Here is a 19,260-nt window from a genome sequence, read left to right on the forward strand (position 1 = left end):
ACCTTCTTCCCACCAGTTCATACTCCTGCAGGGTCCACACCTCCCAGGAGCCACTGCGAGCTGAGGACTGAGCCCCTAACATGTGGCCCTGACATTCCAGATCCAAACAGCAGCAGCAGAGACTAGGATAAAGTACTTGCAAACCAAAAACCCCACAAAAGACTTGAGCATTTAGAATAGATGAGAAACTCTCAGAACAGCAAAAAACAGCCCAATTAGAAAGTGGGCCAAGGACACGGACAGAGATGTGACCGAAAATGCATGAAAAAATGCCACTAGCCATCCGGGAAAGGGGATGAAAGTCACCGGTTCTGCTCACACCCAGAAGAGCCAGAGGGAACAGCGGCATCACCCAGTGGCGGAGAGGGTTTCTGTTCTGGAGTGCCTGAAGTTGGTTGCTAACTAAACACAGCAGGGCGCAGTGGCGCTTGCCGGTCATCCCAGAGACTTGGGAGGCTGAGACAGGAGGATCACAAGTCCAAAACCAGCCTCAGCAAAAGTGAGGCGCTAAGCAACTCAGTGAGACCCTGTCTCTAAATAAAAAATACAAAATGGGGCTCAGTGGTCGAGTGCCCATGAATTCAATCCCTGGTACCTTCCCCCACTAAAAAAGAACTAAACACGCAACCACCATGACCTAGCAATGGCACCCCTGGCATTTATCTGAGAGCAGGACGCTGATCTTCGCACAGACCCATGTGCACATGAACATGATGTCCATAGCAGCTTTATTTGGAATAGCTGAAAACTGGAACCACCCGGATATCATTCGACGGGGTGGTAAGTACACTATGGAACACCCCTTGGCAAGAGAAAGGACCCAACCACCGGCAAGCGACAACCTGGATGCGTCTCCAGAGGATTGTGCCGAGTGCCACGTGGTCACTGTGACTCCACTGATATAACAGTCTTGAAAAGGCAACATGAGAGCCAAGAGGAACACGTCAGTGGCTGCCAGGGGCTGGGGATGGCACGGGGGGGCTTTCCGGGGGCAGCCCAGGGAGATCTCTGTGGTGACACGGGCGCAGCTCCACAAATCTGCCCAGGACACACCGCACCTGTGTCAAAGCCCTGATTCGGATACTGTGTTGTAATTAGCTAACAAATAACCGTAGGGGGAACCCAGGTAAGGGGTGCATGGGAACCTCGAGTTTTGTAACTTCCTATGAGTAATTATGTAAGAATAAAAATTGGGAAAAGAAAGCTCCGTGTGGAACCTGGTATCCTAGATTGGGTCCTGGAATGCAGCAAGAGCGTTATTGCCCAAAAAAAAGAAAAAAAAACACCCCAGGAAAACCCAAAGAAAACCTGTGGTTCAGTTCCAAGCACTGACTGCACCCATGTCCACGTTCAGTGCGTCAATGTACCCAGGCTTCCTAGGACGTCAACAGGGGAGGCCAGGTGGGTGAAGGGCGTATGGAACTTGCCTGTGGATATGAAACCATTTCAAAAATACACCCTCGAGCCCAGAATGACTAAACTGCAAGTCTCAGGAGTGGCTCAGGTAGGAAAAAAAAAAATTGTCTTTTTTTTTCAACTCTACGGATGGAAGCCAGGGGCGCTTCACCACGGAGGCACGCCCCTAGCCCTTTTTTGAGACAAGAGTCTCACTAAGTTGCTGAGGCTGCCTTGAGCCCAATCCTCCTGCCTCAGCCTCCTGAGCAGCTGGGATGACAGGTGGGCACCACTGGGCCCAGCTCAGATTTTTAATCTGTCAAGTGATGCTGACGTGCAGCCAGGGCTCAGAAGCCTGCTGTGGAGGGAGATGACTTAGAGTCTGTTTCCTGCCTGGGTCTGGTCCTCAGGATCAACTTCTAGGTGCGCACACCCCTGTTCTTTTGTCCTTTAGTCCCGTTTACAAGGACCCAGATCTCCTTGAGAGGGGCTCCAGAGACTCCCCTCCTCCCCTCCCCAGTCTGTGCCCCCGCACCTCTGTGGCGCCCCGTTCCACACAGCCCCACCCTGGGAGGAAGATTCAGGTAAACTGGAAGAAGAAACTCCTCCCTGAAACCGCGACCCGAGGGGAAAACGGGGTGGGGGGAGAACCTGAAACGTCCTAAGGATGTGAGAGAAACTGATGTTTTTGTAGAAAGAAGGGCGGTGCCGGTGCAGCTGGTCACAGCAGCCCTCCTGTCCCCGGCTGCACTCCGCACCTCACAGCCTCAGGCACCTCCCTGGACACCTCCGCCAAAGGCCGAGCCAGGTGGAGGGGGTGGAGATGGGGCTCAGCCACAGCAGGACGGCCCCCTCCTCCATGCCTGACCCCTTCTCCACACAGAAACTGACAATACTGTCGGGGGCAACAAGCACGGGGTGGAGGGATGGCCCCGGGCCACACTGGCCCTACCTGCTGCTCGGGACTCCAGGAGGGTTCCGAAAGGCCATCTCCATAGGAAGGAGCAGGGCGAGGAACACACCTGCAGGGAGCCCCGCTTCCTGGTCTGGCACGTGGAGAAGGCCTGGGCACGTGAACTGGCATGTGGCATGGTGAGGGGAGCCACCGAGGACCAAGGACATCGTGGACCAGGCCACGGATATGAACCCCAACTAAAACTCCATTTGCTCAGAAAGTGCTGCCAGCAGCAGAGGTCAGCCGATGGAAAGCAGAGCGGACACAGGCCTCCGCCAGGCGGTCACTGGCCGCAGTGCCTGGCTTGAAGAGGTACAGACACGCTGCACTGTCACAGCGTCAGAGGGGAAGGGGAAGCTGGGCCCTGGGGACCAGAGATGATTCTGTTCCTTTGTTTCTTCCAGAGGCAGGCCTGGGGGGCCGCGCCAGCTGACCCCACCTCCTGAAGGACAGCGGGGCCTGCCGAAGGCTCCTGGCACTGAAGCCTGGGACCCGCGTCTCTAAGGGCCATCTAAAACGTGGCCTGAGTGGTGGGGACAGGCTGGCTTGCGAAGCTGCCGCGGCTCCCTCCAGCTCCCCACAGGCGTGTCCATTCCCCAGCTCGGCGCCTGGCAAGCAGTTAGACTCCTGGATTCCGCCCAGGGTTCTCCTCCACTGGGACGCAGGGCCTGCTGTGGCTGGACCCTGGGGAGAGAGGGAAGGAGAGTGGATACCCACGCCGGTGCGGGGAGCGTCCTACCAAACCAAGGCCCAGTCTCTACGACAGGGAGCAGCTGGAAAGGCAGAGGGCGTTGGAGCAGAGGTGGAGTAGCCGGTTGGGAATGCAGTCAGCCTGTTTTGACATCACAAGGGAAAAGCCACTTGGAGGACAGAGGCCATTGAGAAAGACAAGGAACCTGGGCCACGATCTCTGGCCCAGAGAGGCCCAGGCCACTACACTGGGCAGGAGAACCTGCTAGGGACCACACACCCGGTGCGGGAAGGAGAAGCGGATTTCTCAGCCCTCCTGTGTTCCAGAGGATGACTGTACGCCCCTGGCCCCCGCCAGGGAGAGACCCTCCCACCGGGAGCTCTCTGCTAGCGCGCAGGAAGCCAAGCCAAGAGGAAGAAGGGAGATATTTACCTCAGTGTTCTCTGAAAACAAAAAGGGCTCACTAGTCCCAGTCATCTATCAACTGCAGTTTCCAAATGTGCCAAAGAGGGAAAGGTCTACTGGGAAGGCTAAAGAGAGCAGAGAGAGAAGAGACGGCAGGCTGTCGGGCGGCGGTGGAGGCGGAGCCGGGGCTCCAGCGGCACGGGGGGGGGGGGGGGGGGGGGGGGGGCGGCAGTGAGAGTGGCCCCCGGGGCAGTCCTGTGAGCCACGTGCAGAGCAGTGAAGCGCCAATCTCCTAGTTCTGCAGGCCATTTGGGCTCTGTCACAGCTACTCAGTTTCACTGTCATCTTTCAGAAGCAGCCACATACAAGCCACAAACAAATGGGGTCTACACCCGGGCAGCTGGCCCGACCTGGTCCCTGCACCGTGGTCTGCTGACCCCTGCGGGAGGCAATCTGCAACGACCATTTTCCAAACATTTCAATAAAGGCCATCTCTGGCAGGGATCTAGTGCCAGGCTCCAGGGCACAGTTCACCCTGCACTACTTAATCAGCAGCACCCCACCGAGACCACCCTGCGCTCTTTAGGAAGTGAAGGCCACGGTAACAGGACGCCCCAGGGAAACCCCGAGAGTTCAGGCAAGGAGCAGAGACAGCAAGCAAGTCTCAGGGAGGCAATTCAGGCTGCACGCAAGTGAGAGCCACCAACACCGTGTCACAGAGCACGGGGTGATCTGTCACAGGGAGGGGATGACCCAAAGCCACCGCCAGGACTCTCTCATGGGATGGCTCAGTGCTCAGCTGGAAGGGTTTTCACCAAGCCTCTTGAGGATGGGGTGAAGCTCAGTGGGCGATGCTTGCTGAGCATGTGCAGGGCCCTGGGTTCCACCCCCAGCGCCTTTAAAAAGCCAAACAAGCTGCGTCTGCGCAGGGGCTCTGAAGGCAGTGGCACACGAGGTCTGCACCCCGCCAGGGCTGCAGGTGGAGCCAGAGAGGGCTGGCGGGAAACCCAAGACAAATGGCTCGCTTGTTAAAGATCAGTCTTGGGTTTGAGCGGGAAGCTGGACCCGGCACCCCACGTGAAGGGGCACAGAGCCCAGCGGGGAGGGTGGCCAAGTGGCACTCCTGCTTCAGTCCAAAGCCTGGGCTCACCAGCGCCCGGACCTGGAGCCCACAAAGGCTGGGCCACCACCGTGGTCCCCATTACACACACACACGCCACCTCGCGATTCAGAAACACCTTTTGTAAAAACATCTCTGCACTCTGGAGCACAGGTCTCAGGACCAGAGCGGCGGTCCCCTGAGGCCCCGCAGGCCAGGGTCCTTGGCCCCACTTTGCTTCTGTAAGACGGGCAGAGTGGCTCTCAGGACCCCACAGGCTCAGGCCTGCGCCCAGGGTGAGTCTCAGCAAGAGCTGGCTCCCCAGGGCAGGTGGGCGAGGAAGTGGGACCTGCACCCCACCCCTCTGCAGCCTCTGAAGCCCAGCCAGGACTCTACCCCAGGACTCCACGGGCCTCAGGGCCCCATGCCCCCGCCCTCTCCACTGCCGCTTCACAGGGCCACCTCTGTTCCCCAGCTGCTCCTGCTCGACATGGAGCCCCAAGGAGGCTCTCACTGCCCGCCACCCCACTCCTCTGCCACACCCCTTCCCAGCCAGGCCCGCGGCACCCCAAGTCTAAGTGGCCAGAAGTTTCTGGACTGGACGGACCTGGCCGCCAGCTCCTCTCTATAAAGCTGACCATTCTGAGAGGCCCTCAAAGACCCAGCGCCAGCCGAGCTACAGCTGTCACCCAAGTCACTCAAAACAGCAAGAAGGGACAAGGACAGGGAGAGAGCAGAGCCAGGAGGCCAGGGCGGGGGGGGGCGCAGCCAGCAGGTCTGAGGGAAGCGGCCGGACCTGCCGCGAGGCTTACCCGCGGCTGCCGTGGTCTTGTTACTGAGGAGCCTGGTCTGACTGCCTGGGACGACCTGGAGGTCAGAGTTTTCGGGGGACGGTGGCAGGCTCTGGGCTCGGGTGGCCAGGAGTGCATTGAGGTACTGCAGCCGCGTGACCTGGAGGACAGAGGTGTCACCCAGCGGGGGACACAGCGTGGTGTGGGCTCGCACCTCTGGCGGAACTGGATGGCAGGGCGAGGAGGCAGGGAGAGGAACAGGGAAGGGCAGAGGGCAAGCGGGCAGAGGGGCCAGAGACCAGGCCTGAGACCGCTAAGCCACGTGGTCCGGGTGTCCAGGGAGTCAAGGCCTCAGGACAGCCAGGCCAGGGTGGTGAGGTGTCCAGGGAATCAAGGCCCCACATTTGGGCAGCGCAGGGCCTGGTCTTGGGCCTCAGGGCCGCTCAGACCTCTCTCTCCTCCACACACACTGGTGACCAGCTGGCCTAGCCCCTTGGGGTCACAAAGCCAGTTAGTGCCAACACCACACGCAGCCCAGGCGGTCACCTTGATGAGCTGAAGGTCAGAGAGGGCCCTCACGGTGTAGTCGGGACAGTAGGTGGAGGCGCGGGTGCCCTCAGCTGGCTCGGGCTGCAGGTCGTGGCGGGTGGCCTGGTGTGAGGGCACCGGGGACTGGTGAGCTGTCAGGAGGAACAGGCGGTGAGGGCACCGCTGGGCAACTGCTGGCTCTGCGGCCTGCCCCAGTCGCCCCGAGAGGGGACAGGGTGGGGACTTGGGGGAGGTTCTGCAGGGATGGGGTGCACCAGGTGAGCAAGAAGGAAGCCTGTCCTCGCTCCAGAGCCAAGAGACGCCCTGCGGGGACCGGGGCCGTTCCGCAAGCCAGGACCCAGCCCTCAGAGGTAGGGGCTGCGGCTCACCCGAGGACGGCGTGGTCAGGGCAGACACTCCATAGTAGGTGAAGGCCCCGTTCTCAAACTTCAGGCCCTCCTTCCCGATCTCCACCTCAACCCTGCCCTGGGAGGAGGGAGGGCAGGCAGACAGACACGGGCACGGGTTAGCGTCCCCAGGAGGAGCACCAGGTGAAATCCCAGCGACCTGGGTGGCAGGCCTGTGGCCGTCCTCCCCTGCGGCCGGCTCCAGTCACCTGCAGGATGAGGATGAAGTAGTCCACCGGCCGGCTGCGCTGGTACAGGTAGTGGTGGGCAGCCAGGCGGTCGCTCTCATCAAACTTCACCTCCTGGTTGACGCTCGGGTGCCTCAGCAGGTGCAGGAGGACCTTCTCAGAGACGCGCAGCGGGCTGAACACGTCCACCTCTGCCCCAAAACCGGAAAAGGAAGAGTGCCTACGGGGCTGAGCAGCCTGCGCGCACCTGGCTCCTGCGCCCGCACCCAGGGCTCTCCCTGTGCCCGCACCCCAGGCTCCCCTGCGCCTGAGCTGCCACCTTCCACAGAGAGCAGGGCAGGGCACATGTGGGCCCAGCTGAGGTTCCCTGGCCACCCCGGCCAGGGGCAAAGCCCAGTTCTGCTCTTGGTCACTTGGGTCAGCCCTGGGGTCACCTAAGAGGCTGACAGAGCTGCAGAGAAAGCACAGATGTTGTTCCGCGTGACTCTCCTGTTCACTAGGATCAGGAAGCAGCTGGTGTCCACCGTGGGAGGTCTCCTGACCCATGGACAGTGAGTGGAACAGGGACATGGACCTCTGCTCTCTCACCTCGGGAAAGGAAGCGCTGGGTGGCCAGGAGCAGCTGAGGCGAGATTTTCACTTTGTATTCCTCGTCAGACACCTTGAACAAGGAGAAGTCCTCCTTGCGCTTGAGCGGGGCACTCAGGGAGGTGGCTGTCCTCCGCACGGCAGCATCTCCTGAGGGGCAAGAAGATGGCAGCTCAGGCACAAGCAAGAGTCTCATGAACGCAGACCCTGGGCCCACTGGGGCTCTGCTGCCCGCTCCTTCTTCCCCAGGGATGCAACCCTGTCCTGCTCCCCCATGGAGCCTGGCGGCCATTCCTCCCCAGTGAGCCTGGTGCCCAGGATGGGGGCAATGACCCTCACTTCCCAAGGAAGTGAGGAGGGGACCGCCCTCTTGCTTGGAGTTGGGTCGAGAGAATGCTGATGAGAAGAGCTGTCCGTCAACACAGGCCTCCCGGGGCCCTGCTGAGGACTGCTGGTGGCAGGCGGCAGCAGCAGTGGCAGTGGACACTGACCTCGGGACCTCATGCCCCGTCAGTCTCAGGAACTGGACTGAAAATGCTGTGCTTGGGAACAGACGTGGGGGTAAGCCATGTGCTTGGCAGCACAGAGCAGTGGGCAGCTCAGGGTCCCAGGTGCCCGTATGAGGCCCACAGCCCTGGAGCACAGGCCCTAGCCAGCATCCTGAGGAGGAAGACACACTCCAAGGCCCAGGGCTGTTGCGGGAAGATGCTCTTGGTGGTCAAGAATGGGTTCCTGTCCCTTTCTGTGGTGCTGGGCCTGGAACCCAGGGCCTCATGCATGCCAGCAGGCAAGCACTTTCAACGAGGCCTCATCCCCGGCCCAAAGAACGGCACAAAACGACCTGCAGCGGAAGACACGAAAACTGGAAGAGCCCAGGAAGGACAGAGCCCAGGAAGGACAGGGCCCAGGAAGGACAGAGCCCAGAAAGGACAGAGCCCAGGAAGGACACAGTCCAGGAAGGACAGAGCCCAGGAAGGACAGAGCCCAGGAAGGACAGAGCCCAGGAAGGACAGAGCCCAGGAAGGACACAGTCCAGGAAGGACAGAGCCCAGGAAGGACAGAGCCCAGGAAGGACAGAGCCCAGGAAGGACACAGTCCAGGAAGGACAGAGCCCAGGAAGGACAGAGCCCAGGAAGGACAGAGCCCAGGAAGGACAGAGCCCAGGAGGGACAGAGCCCAGGAGGGACAGAGCCCAGGAAGGACAGAGCCAGGAGGGACAGAGCCCAGGAGGGACAGAGCCCAGGAAGGACAGAGAGCCCAGGAAGGACAGAGAGCCCAGGAAGGACAGAGCCAGGAGGGACAGAGAGCCCAGGAAGGACAGGGCCCAGGAAGGACAGAGCCCAGGAGGGACAGAGCCCAGGAGGGACAGAGCCCAGGAGGGACAGAGCCCAGGAGAGACAGAGCCCAGAAGGGACAGAGCCCAGGAGGGACAGAGCCCAGGAGAGACAGAGCCCAGAAGGGACAGAGCCAGGAGGGACAGAGCCCAGGAAGGACAGAGCCCAGGAAGGACAGAGCCCAGGAAGGACAGAGAGCCCAGGAAGGACAGAGCCCAGAAGGGACAGAGCCAGGAGGGACAGAGCCCAGGAGGGACAGAGCCCAGGAGGGACAGAGCCCAGAAGGGACAGAGCCCAGGAGGGACAGAGCCCAGGAGGGACAGAGCCCAGGAGAGACAGAGCCCAGAAGGGACAGAGCCAGGAGGGACAGAGCCCAGGAGGGACAGAGCCCAGGAAGGACAGAGCCCAGGAAGGACAGAGCCCAGGAAGGACACAGAGCCCAGGAAGGACACAGAGCCCAGGAAGGACACAGAGCCCAGGAAGGACAGAACCCAGGAAGGACACAGAGCCCAGGAAGGACACAGAGCCCAGGAAGGACAGAGCCCAGGAAGGACAGAGCCCAGGAGGGACAGAGCCCAGGAGGGACAGAACCCAGGAAGGACATAGAGCCAGGAAGGACAGAGCCCAGGAAGGACAGAGCCAGGAGGGACAGAGAGCCCAGGAAGGACAGGGCCCAGGAAGGACAGGGCCCAGGAAGGACAGAGCCCAGGAAGGACAGAGCCCAGGAAGGACAGAGCCCAGGAGGGACAGAGCCAGGAGGGACAGAGCCCAGGAGGGACAGAGCCCAGGAGGGACAGAGCCCAGAAGGGACAGAGCCCAGGAGGGACAGAGCCCAGGAGGGACAGAGCCAGGAGGGACAGAGCCCAGGAGGGACAGAGCCAGGAGGGACAGAGCCCAGGAGGGACAGAGCCCAGGAAGGACAGAGCCCAGGAAGGACAGAGCCCAGGAAGGACACAGAGCCCAGGAAGGACAGAACCCAGGAAGGACACAGAGCCCAGGAAGGACACAGAGCCCAGGAAGGACAGAGCCCAGGAAGGACAGAGCCAGGAGGGACAGAGAGCCCAGGAAGGACAGGGCCCAGGAAGGACAGGGCCCAGGAAGGACAGAGCCCAGGAAGGACAGAGCCCAGGAAGGACAGAGCCCAGGAGGGACAGAGCCCAGGAGGGACAGAGCCCAGGAAGGACAGAGCCCAGGAGGGACAGAGCCCAGGAGGGACAGAGCCCAGGAGGGACAGAGCCCAGGAGGGACAGAGCCCAGGAGGGACAGAGCCCGGCATGCACAGGAGCTGTGAGAGCACCGACGGCCCGGGCAGGAGGGAGCCCTGCCATGGGCCTTACTGAGCCACGGGGGCAGGGAGGGGCCTGGCGGGTTGCAGCGGGCTCTGGAGCAGAGGCTCACAGTGTGTGCACACGGTGTGCCTCAGGGCAGGGAGGACAGTGGAAGTCACACTCACGGTAGTCTGCAGACTCGTCCAGGATCTCAGACCTGATGACCTCCTCGATGACGTCCTCCACGGTGACCAGGCCCAGCACCTCATAGAAGGGGTCGCCCTCGCCCTCGTTGTTCACCTTCTGCACGATGGCCAGGTGGGACTTCCCTGTGGGGAGGGGACACTCGTTTACAGCTAGCAGGGGGCACCCCATTTTTCTCAGTTTCTCCTGGTATGAGCCCACTGCAAGGACAGAAGCCCATGTCTGTACTGGACACTGGGCCACACACCTTAAGTTCTGTGTTTTGTTTTTGATATTAAGGATTGAACCCAGAGGTCCTTTCCCACTGAGCTACATCCCCAGCCCCCCCCCCCCTTTTTTGGTACTGGGGATTGAACTCAGAGGCACTCAACCACATCCCCAGCCCTATTTTGTATTTTATTTAGAGACAGGGGCTCACGGAGTTGCTTAGCACCTCACTTTTGCTGAGGCTGGCTTTGAACTTGCAATCTTTCTACCTCAGCCTCTGGAGCCATGGGGATTACAGGCGTGCGCCATCCATCACGCTCAACTCCCCGAGCCCTTTATACTTTTTACTTTGTGGCAGGCCTCACTAAGTTGCCCAGACTGGTCTTGAACTTGTGATCCTCCTGCCTCACCCTCCCAAATAGCTGAGAACAGGCACGCATGGAGGCTTCCCAAGTTCTCAACAAGCTGGGCAACATCTCAGAGGCGTGTTCATTGGCGGGAGGTCCCCACACAGACAACAGCAGAGCTGGGACTGGCCCCAGGTCTGTGACTCCGAGCCATGCGGAGGTCTAGCCAAGCACCTCCTGACTAGAACACAGGGGTCTTACACAGCAACTGCAGGTGTCTACAAACAGGACACCAAGACATGCTGGCTGCCCTGGACGGTCTCAGCAGGAGAGCCCACGAGCCCATCCTGCCTGACTCTGGGAAGGCCTCCTAATTCTTAAGGCTGTCCTCTGGGGTCAATAGTGGGAGGTGGCCATTCAGAACCCAACCTGTGCACAGAGGACAGCAGGTGGCCAGGACTGGTCCACCTGGCTCCTGGGTCTTTCCCATGTCATTTTCCTACTTGGTTTGCTTAGTGAGAAGGGGCAGATTGAAAACAACCCATGTCTCAGGATGTCGGGGAACACTGGGGAACTTCTGGAATTGACTCTGCAGTAGGTAAGTGCTTTTCAGCCATAAAACTTGATACCTATCCGAGAGAAACAGAAAGGCAAGTCATGTGGGTAATTTAAGATCTTTTGAGTGGGCACATTAAAAAAATCTAAACTCAAAACATAAAAAGGGCTGGAGATGTAGCTCAGCGGGCAGCATCCTCAGGTGCAAACCCCAATGCTGCAAAGAAAAAGAAAAAAAATAGGCAGAATTAAGTTTAATAACGTTTTAAGTAATTCAGTATAGCCAAGATATTTCAATATATAACCCACACACACACACACACAAAAATAATAGCAATAGATAGCCTCCCCTGATTGCACAGAGTCCCTGATGCCTACAGCACACCCCAAGTCAGTCTAGTGCCCTTCCCAGCACTGCGCAGCCACAGGTGGGAGGGGAGTGGCAGCTGGACCCGCAGGACCACAGCCTGGGGTGCGCCCTCTTCTGTTACAGGTGAGAGGGCGGAGGCTGGTGTGGGCACAGACCTGCACTCCTGGGGGAGTCTGCTCCAAGAATCCTTCAGGCAAGCAGAAAAATCTTTGACTCACACTCCACACACCCAGGGCTTAATGAAATAAAGCGTCCTCCTTCAGGGTGCTCTAGTACCCCTGACCAAAGAGCCAAGACGGAAATGACCACATGAGGCCACCTTCCCCTTTCTAGGAGGAAAAGGCTCAGGGTCCCTGGAGATCTCTGCCCCGTCCTGCCAGGCCTGAGGCACTGAGTCAGGGGACAGGTATTTCTACATTCTTCCCACACTCTGTGACTGTGCCGGGAAGGGCTCAGGCTGGCGCACAGGCACCATTTCTGCAAGGGCCACGGCTGCTGCGCCACAGAAGGCAAAGCCACAGGCCCGCAGGGGGCACTGGGCACGTGACAGGCAGTTTTGATCAACACCTTTGAATTCCTGAAACCAAAGCCCAGGGTCGGAAGGCCACCTTGGAGCAGAGAGGCCTGAGCCCACTCCTCCTTTCAGGAAGCTGAACCCTCTGCAGGGCGCCTACAGGAAGCGACTCACTTCTCCCAGGCTGTCAAAGACGTGCCGAGTAGGAACATGCCTCCCCACGACCGCCACACTGGGATGACCCCAGAAGGAAGGGAGGAAAGCAGGGCTCCTGGAAGACCCCCATGTGACTTGCTCTCAACAGAGGATGCTCGAGGGCCAACAGGCAGCCCTGAGAATGCAGCAGGGGACTGAGAAAAGGCAGCTGGCCGATTAACGTTCATGGCCAGCTGACAGGACCCAAGCACTCACAGGGATACCTGCAGGCTCTTGGGGCCAGTTCTGCGGAGTCCATAAGGGTGTGAATGGCATGACCTACGGCCACGGGAAAACTCTAGTTTTAATTTGAGTTCCAAGGCTCCGGAGTACTCCAGTTATTTGGATGCTGGAAGACCTCTGCATGATGCCCAACTTCTAGGTCACCTTTAAAAATGCAGTTAAGAGTTTCATCTCTCCATCTTTCCTCTGTCCCCAACTCCCTTTTATTTTGCAGAGCTGGGGATACGGGGTGGGGTTTGCACATGCTAGGCAAGTGCTTGCTTTATCATGGAGCTATGCTCCTAGCCCTTTTGATTTCATTTTGAGACAGGGTCTCACTCACCTACCCAGGCTGGCCTCCAACATGCAATCCTCCTGCCTTGGCCTCCCTAGACCTTGTAATTATAGGCATCCTGGCTCCCTTTGTTGTTCTGTAGAAAAACTAAGTGTACCAAAGCTATGAGAAAAGTCACAGGCTAACACTCCTCCCAGATGTCTGAGCAGGTCTGACTCTTCTCAGCATTGTGGCAAAACATGACAGTAAATCAAAACTGGCTGTCTGACGGCAGCATCTCTGAAAAGTTCATTGCCCTAATCTTCTCCTCACTTACTTCACGACTCTCATCACGGGCTGAGCAAAGGCAGCAGGGGTTAATGGCCATAGAGAAGACGCAAGTCACCTACTTCAGCCCCAAAGCACTCACTCTGCCTGGGGATCATTGCTGTCACCTCAAGTCCGCACAGAGGGGTGCTTCCCCCCAGCTTACAAAGTTCCCAAGCAGATGGTGCTCTGAAGGAGTGACAGGAGCAGAACGTACTGGCCAAGAGGAAGATCAGGGGGCAGAGAGACGGGGAAAGGATCGACTGTAAGACCTCCAATACCAGGAAGACTGCAATGTGCCCTTTGCTCATAAGCAGAGGATCATAGAAGGACGAAGACAGAGAGGACTTTAACAAGGAGAAACACAGGACACCAAAAGGCCACAGAAAGAGAAGGCAAGGCAGCTCCAGGGCGGCACCAGAAAGACAGGGCCATTCTGCCCCAAGAATGGCCCTCACCCACCAGGAACCAGGAAGCCAAGGAGGACCAAAGTGACCCCACTGCAGGTCCCACCCTGTCCTTCCTCCCCACCACTGGCTTCTAGAAGGAGGCTTTCCAGCATGTTGTCAGATGGCTCTGGAACAGTCTGATTGAACCAGGAAGGGATCAATCCCCAGCCCTCCGGGACCAGGCAGTTTGACAACCTGCTCCGACCGCCCGTCCTGGACAGGAGCACCTGTACTGTGGCAGCAGGTCCGTCGGAACCTGCTCCACTTGCCCCACCTTAAAAACTAAGAGCAGGGAACCAACCTAGATGCCCTTCAATAAATGACTGGATAAAAAAAAAAATGTGGCTTATATACACAATGGAATATTACTCAGCAATAAAAGAGGATAAAATCATGGCATTTGCAGGTAAATGGATGGAGTTAGAGAAGATAATGCTAAGTGAAGTTAGCCAATCCCAAAAAACCAAATGCTGAATGTTTTCTTTGATATAAGGAGTCTGAAGTGGGAGAGAGAGGGGGAGCATGGGAGGTATAGAGGAACTCTAGATAGGGCAGAGGGTGGGAGGAGAGGGAGGGGGCATGGGGTAATTAATGATGGTTGAATGTGATGATCATTATTATCCAAAGTACATGTATAAAGACACAAATTGATGTGAATATACTATGTATACAACCAGAGATGCAAAAAATTGGGCTCTATATGTGTAATAAGAGTCGTAATGCATTCCACTGTTATATATAAATAAAAAAAAGAAACTTGAGAAAGTTATAACTTTAATGGGCAAATTTTTTAAAAAAATCTCATTTGTAATTTCAAAAGCTCATATAATATATAGTCTCTTGATAGCCATGGTAATTCAGTAATAAAAAGCATAATCCTAAAGTTGCAAAAAAAAAAAACTAAGAGCAGAAGCTCCCTCCCAGCCAGTCACGACCCTGGCTCCCCTTGGTCCATGCTGGTGGAGGCCTGTGTACAATACGAGTCACATCCTACTTGTTCTCCCAATTGCCACCTGCCAAGGTACTTCATCCATCCCAGGTGCCTCTCCTGACCACTCTCCTTCCCTTGGAAAGTGTCCCTTCCCTTACTTCCAGGACATTCCAAACTCCTCTCTGCTTACGGCCCTAGGGATCAAGCCCTGGTCCCACACACACCTCTCCCAACCCGTCTTGCCTCCATGAACATTTTAATTCTTCCCATCTAGGGTGCCTCATGGCTCTGGGCTAAGCTTATCTGCCAAATTTGAAAGGCAAGACCACGGCAATGCAAATCGTGACCCCAAGGCTTTGGGAAACGAAGGTCTTCACCAGCCTTACCCTAAACACTATGTCTTGCTCCTGAAGCTCTTCCCTTTAGCTCCAGAGAGGGGCACGCCTTCCCCCACCATCTCACAAGCAGAGAAATCACAAATCCGGCTGTAGCCAGACACCAGAGCTTACAATATCAAAGGGACAACTATGGTCTCTACCCTGGGCCTTTCTGGAAGTGGAACCTGCACTTCCGGGTTCACCCCCTCTGCTAAATCCTCTCCCTGAGTAGCAAACACTATCTACCCGTAGCCCACCCAGGACCTACCACTGCTCTGCTACCAAGCTCACGAGCAGCATGCAGGATATGTCATCCCCAGTCCCTTTATGCTCGTCACTGACAGCTGAGGACCTTGAACAAGAGAGGCTGGGTGCAGGAGCTCAAAGCAGGCGGGGGCAGGATAGAACCCACCCGGCCCACTTCAGGGCCACCCACTGTCACTCCCCTCTAGAGCTGCCTCGCTGGGCACTACCATGATTCAGGGCTTTGCAGGCCCAGACAGTATGCTCACCACCAGGAGGATCCAGCTGGGTCTGCCCGGGGTTCCTCCCAGAGACAGGTGGGCAGCGCGGCTTTCTCAGGAAATGGCCAGGAATACTGCCATGCTCTTTAACAGACCATCCAAACCTCTCACCCAACCCTGAGCTACATGCAGGACTGGTGCAAGGATCAAAGGACATGAGGGCCAGGCATAGTGGTGCACACCTATGATCCCAGCGGCTTGGGAGGCTGAGGCAGGAGGATCACAAGTTCAAAGTCAGCAGCCTCAGCAATTAACCAAGGGCCTAAACAATTTAGTGAGACTCTGTCTCTAGGTGAAATATAAAAAAGGGCTGGGGATGTGGCTCAGTGGTTAAGTGCCCCTGGTACCAAAGAAAAAGCAAAAAGAAGGGAGATAAGGCATGGAGAGGCCATATGGGAGCCTGGCTCCACAAGGGAGTCATTATGAGAAAGGCATCTTCCTGCCCTGACTGTCCAGGAGCTCACCAGGCAGCTCCCACACAGACCTGGGGCCAGGAGACTTCCCAGCTGCCAGAAATAGCAGGGGGGTTACTCACTTCACCTCCCATCAGGCAGCCTTTAGGGTCAAGTCCATCTAGAGCCCTGGGCTGCCCCTCCCCTTATCCTGCAGGAGTTCAGGTGTGGGAAGCATGGCTGGTGGCCAGGGAGCCTGTCAGACCCTGGGCAGCACTCTGAGGATGGTGGAGGGGACTATAAGGGAGCCCTTGCCTTCTCACCTGGAGGGCCCCACAATCTCCACCTCCAACCTTGTGAGCAGCAAATCAGATGAAAGGAGGGGGTGAAGATGTGGGGTTAAGGGAGAACTTGAGAAACACACTTAGGGTTAGAAAAGGGGAGGGGGATTAAAAGGGAAAACAAAACAAAGGAAAGACAAGGGAAAGGGAGATTAAATCAGCACCCATAAAGTTGTTTTGGTGAAATCAAAGTGAAAGTTTTCTCCACACCTTCAAGAAAGTATTTATGAGTCACTCCCTGTCTGCAACCAGGAAGGCAGCAACAGGGACCTCGGCAAGGCCCAAGGAATATCATGGTCTATCTAATTTGATATTAAACCTGTGCAGATACTAGCACCCAGATATCTACTTTTGCATGTCCTTTTAGTTTCTATCCAAGAGTTTGGGTCATACAAAGCCCAAAGTGTACAGAAGTGGCCTCAGGGTGTTAGAAGTAAATGGAAAGTTTCACCAAAGGAGGTGCCAAGGTGTTGGATTTCTAGGACACTTCATCCACCTCTAAATTTTTCAAAAAGTCACTGCCAGATTCAAGGCCATCACCTTCTGGAAAAGGGGAGGTCTCATATCCCCCACCCCTTTTCTAGGACAGGACACTCATGTGCATCTCCTCCTGGATTCCCGGGCCTTTACCTCGCTTGAACTCCTCCAGGACTGCGTCTAGCTTGGTGTCATTGAAAACGAAGTGGAGTGGGTGGTTGTAGAAGCGGGTAATGGTACTGAGCGGCGTGCAGTCCTCGGGGTCCACGAAGGCCAAGTCCTTGAGGTAGAGCATGTCCACGATGTTGGAGCGCTCTTCCTCGTACACCGGAATGCGCGTGTGGCCGCTCTGCATGATGCTGGCCAAGACGCTGAAGTCCAGAACTGCACTGGCATCCAGCATGAAGCAGTCTTCGAGCGGCGTGAGCACGTCCTCCACTGTCCGGTAGCGCAGCACTCCCTTGCTGAGGTCGCTGTAGGGGTCGCCGCCTCCGCGCGCTAGCTCCAGCACGCGCTCGCGCAGCCGCCCGGGCCGCGCCGCCAGCTCCAGCAGCTGCCCCACTGGCAGCGCCACGGGCAGGGTGAGCAGCACTGCCAGGCGGCTGAGGCTCAGAGCGCGCGGTGCCAACGCCAGCGCCCAGCGCCCGCTCACAGCGGCCGGAACCACTTCTCCTACCAGAAAAACCAGCCCTGCGCAGCCCAGCACCGCGGGCACCGCTCGCTGGCCGGCCGCTCGGTACAGCAACACCGCCAGCGCCGCCTGCGCCAGGCTAGCCAGCAGCAGCAGCGCGCCCAGGGCGCAGCCCGCCCAGCGCCGCGCGGGTTCCAGGCGCCGCGCCGCCGCACGCTCCGCCTCCGAGCCGCTCTCGCGCAGCACCTGCACCTCGGCGGGCGCTAGCGCCAGCGCACTCAGCTGCAGGCCCCGCGCCAGCGCCGCCAGCGCCAGCAGCCCGGCCGCCCCCAGGCCCAGCGCCCAGGGCGGCGCCGCCTCCTCAGCTGCCCCGCCGCCCGGCTCCACGCGCACTGCAAGCAGCGCCGAGTTTGGGGGCACGGCCTGGGCGCGCAGGCATAACAGCGCGCGCCACTGGCCCGCGGGAGCCGCCGTCTCCTCGGGCGCCGTGGCTGGTCCACCCTCGGGGCAGCCTGCCCCCTCGGGGGCCACCCAGGTCCAGGAGCTGTTGGCGAAGCCCGAACCCAGGAGGCGCAGGCGGAAGGTGGCCTCCGGCGCGGCCCGCACAGCCCCTCCGTGCACCCACCCTGGGCCCGCCTCTCCGTCCTCCTCCAGGCAGAAGCCCAGCACTCGCGGGCCCGGCGCCGTCTCCCCAGCGGCGTTGCCCAGGCAGAGCGCGGCGAGTACCCAACCTAGCCGACCCGCAGCCGCCGCCATCGCCTGCAGCCCCTCTTGGCCTCTCGCGCAGCCTACCCCGCTCGCCCCGCGCCCCCGCCTCCCCGGCCAATCATCGCCGGCCTTCGCGCCGCCTCAGCCAATGGGCGGCGGAGCGAGGGCGGGCCCCGGGGTCGGACTAGGCTGCGCCGGGGAGTAAACAAGCCGCGCGGGGCGGGCCGGGGGCGTGGGGTGCTCGGCCCTGCCGCTAGCCGCTGCACCGAGGGCTAGCGGCCGCCAGCGCCGGAGGACGCGGGGTATTGGGCAGAGCTCCGGACTCCAGCGCCCGAAGGCCCGACAGCGCTCTGGGAAGCTCCCAGGGCCTCACTCGAACCACGGGCCCAGACGCTCCTGAAGTTGCACACGGAGATTCAAGTGCATGGAAAGTGGGATGTTTTCTTAAGAAAAGGCCCAGAAACCCTTCAGGGCCAAGGGAGCTGAATAAGAACCAGAGCCTGGATTCAGGAAGCTAAGGTTTCTTGAAAATGTTTATGGTCGCGCGGGGCTGTGGCTTCAGGTCTGGGAACATCAAGGCACAGCCACTTCCTTCAGGGAACTCGGTCCCACCAGGGAAACACAAAGTCACAACCTCATTGGAGCCTGACACATCCGCTGCATGTAATTAATGTCTTACAAGAGAAAAGTGAAGCGAGGACAGCGTGCATGCCGGGTTCCAAGGCGACCTGCCCAACACCCTGGTCACCATCCCAGCCACAGGAGGCGGAAGCTGCCGGCAATTTAAGGATCTGCTGACTCCACTCCCACAATTCATCCTTGGGAGATTCCCCAGGGCCAACAAGAGCTACTCAAGAGGGTGCCTGCTGCTGGTATATTAGAAGACAGTATGGTCGGTGGACAGTGTGGCTCGTTTTAAATGATCTGTATGTGACCAGAAGGAAACAGACCAACTGCTAAAAAGTCTTCTCTATAAGCACCCAGATTAAGTGGTTTTTTGTATTTTTGTCTAATTTTTTTGTTCTTCAGGCTTTCTAGCACAAGTAGACAGTTGATAAAGCTCAAACGTCATTTTAAATGGTCTTTAAAGGAGTCTATAGAAACAATTTGCTGTCTCCTGAGAATATCATTCTAAAAAGTATATGTATTATGGCCATAAGTGAACCATATTGTGTGCAAAACCAGGTAAGCCCACAGTGAATGACAAACCGGAAAATATCTGTGAAAAACTCTTTGTCTCTTCTACATTGTAAACTCAGAAGAGCAACTGGGCCAAATGCTTCTCTGTTCTCCATTTTTATTATCCAGATGGTGCTGTGTCCTTCCACTGGCTGCTTCGTTCTTGAAGATTACGGAGCAAGCCACTAGCAGAAGCAATAATGACATTAGTGCACCTTTCCACTGGATTTTCGTGTCTCTTTTGAAGAAGAAAAAGTACAAGCTTTATGCTGGATTCATCCCCCTCACTTCTGTCTTCAAGTCAAGATAAAATGCTGACAATGAGCTAGAACAGATGATGTGCTCGAAATGGCTGAGAAGTCATTAACTAGCAAAAAATGAGTTCAA

The 19,260-nt window shown here is 57.7% G+C and overlaps 1 protein-coding gene across 3 annotated transcripts; it reads right to left on the bottom strand.

The window, feature by feature from the left end:
• Positions 1-713: 713 nt before the first annotated feature.
• Positions 714-17,821, bottom strand: Cnnm3 (cyclin and CBS domain divalent metal cation transport mediator 3). 3 transcript variants are annotated; one of them, XM_026414056.2, is made up of 9 exons: positions 16,509-17,821; positions 9,835-9,978; positions 7,048-7,197; positions 6,481-6,650; positions 6,254-6,350; positions 5,883-6,016; positions 5,358-5,496; positions 3,474-3,571; positions 714-3,034 (listed from the first exon to the last, which is right to left on the bottom strand). In XM_026414056.2, the coding sequence occupies exons 1-8, from the start codon at positions 17,740-17,742 to the stop codon at positions 3,522-3,524; spliced, it is 2,118 nt and encodes a 705-aa protein (XP_026269841.2). In that variant the 5' UTR covers positions 17,743-17,821; the 3' UTR covers positions 714-3,034; positions 3,474-3,521. The 3 variants fall into 3 exon arrangements, with proteins under 3 accessions (XP_026269841.2, XP_077650438.1, XP_026269842.2); XM_077794312.1 differs by lacking the exon at positions 3,474-3,571; XM_026414057.2 differs by lacking the exons at positions 714-3,034; positions 3,474-3,571; positions 6,254-6,350 and having other exon boundaries at positions 5,409-5,496.
• Positions 17,822-19,260: the final 1,439 nt, after the last annotated feature.

The sequence above is a fragment of the Urocitellus parryii genome (assembly GCF_045843805.1).
Source record: "Urocitellus parryii isolate mUroPar1 chromosome 12 unlocalized genomic scaffold, mUroPar1.hap1 SUPER_12_unloc_3, whole genome shotgun sequence".
Lineage (NCBI taxonomy): Eukaryota > Metazoa > Chordata > Mammalia > Rodentia > Sciuridae > Urocitellus > Urocitellus parryii.

Excerpts from the sequence above, each read along its gene's own strand:
- Cnnm3 (XM_077794312.1), bottom strand. The coding sequence starts at position 17,742 with ATGGCGGCGGCTGCGGGTCGGCTAGGTTGGGTACTCGCCGCGCTCTGC. Across the intron at positions 7,198-9,834 it reads GGACGAGTCTGCAGACTACC|GAGATGCTGCCGTGCGGAGG; the intron begins GTGAGTGTGACT and ends CTTGCCCCTCAG. Across the intron at positions 6,017-6,253 it reads CCTGACCACGCCGTCCTCGG|CTCACCAGTCCCCGGTGCCC; the intron begins GTGAGCCGCAGC and ends TCCTCCTGACAG.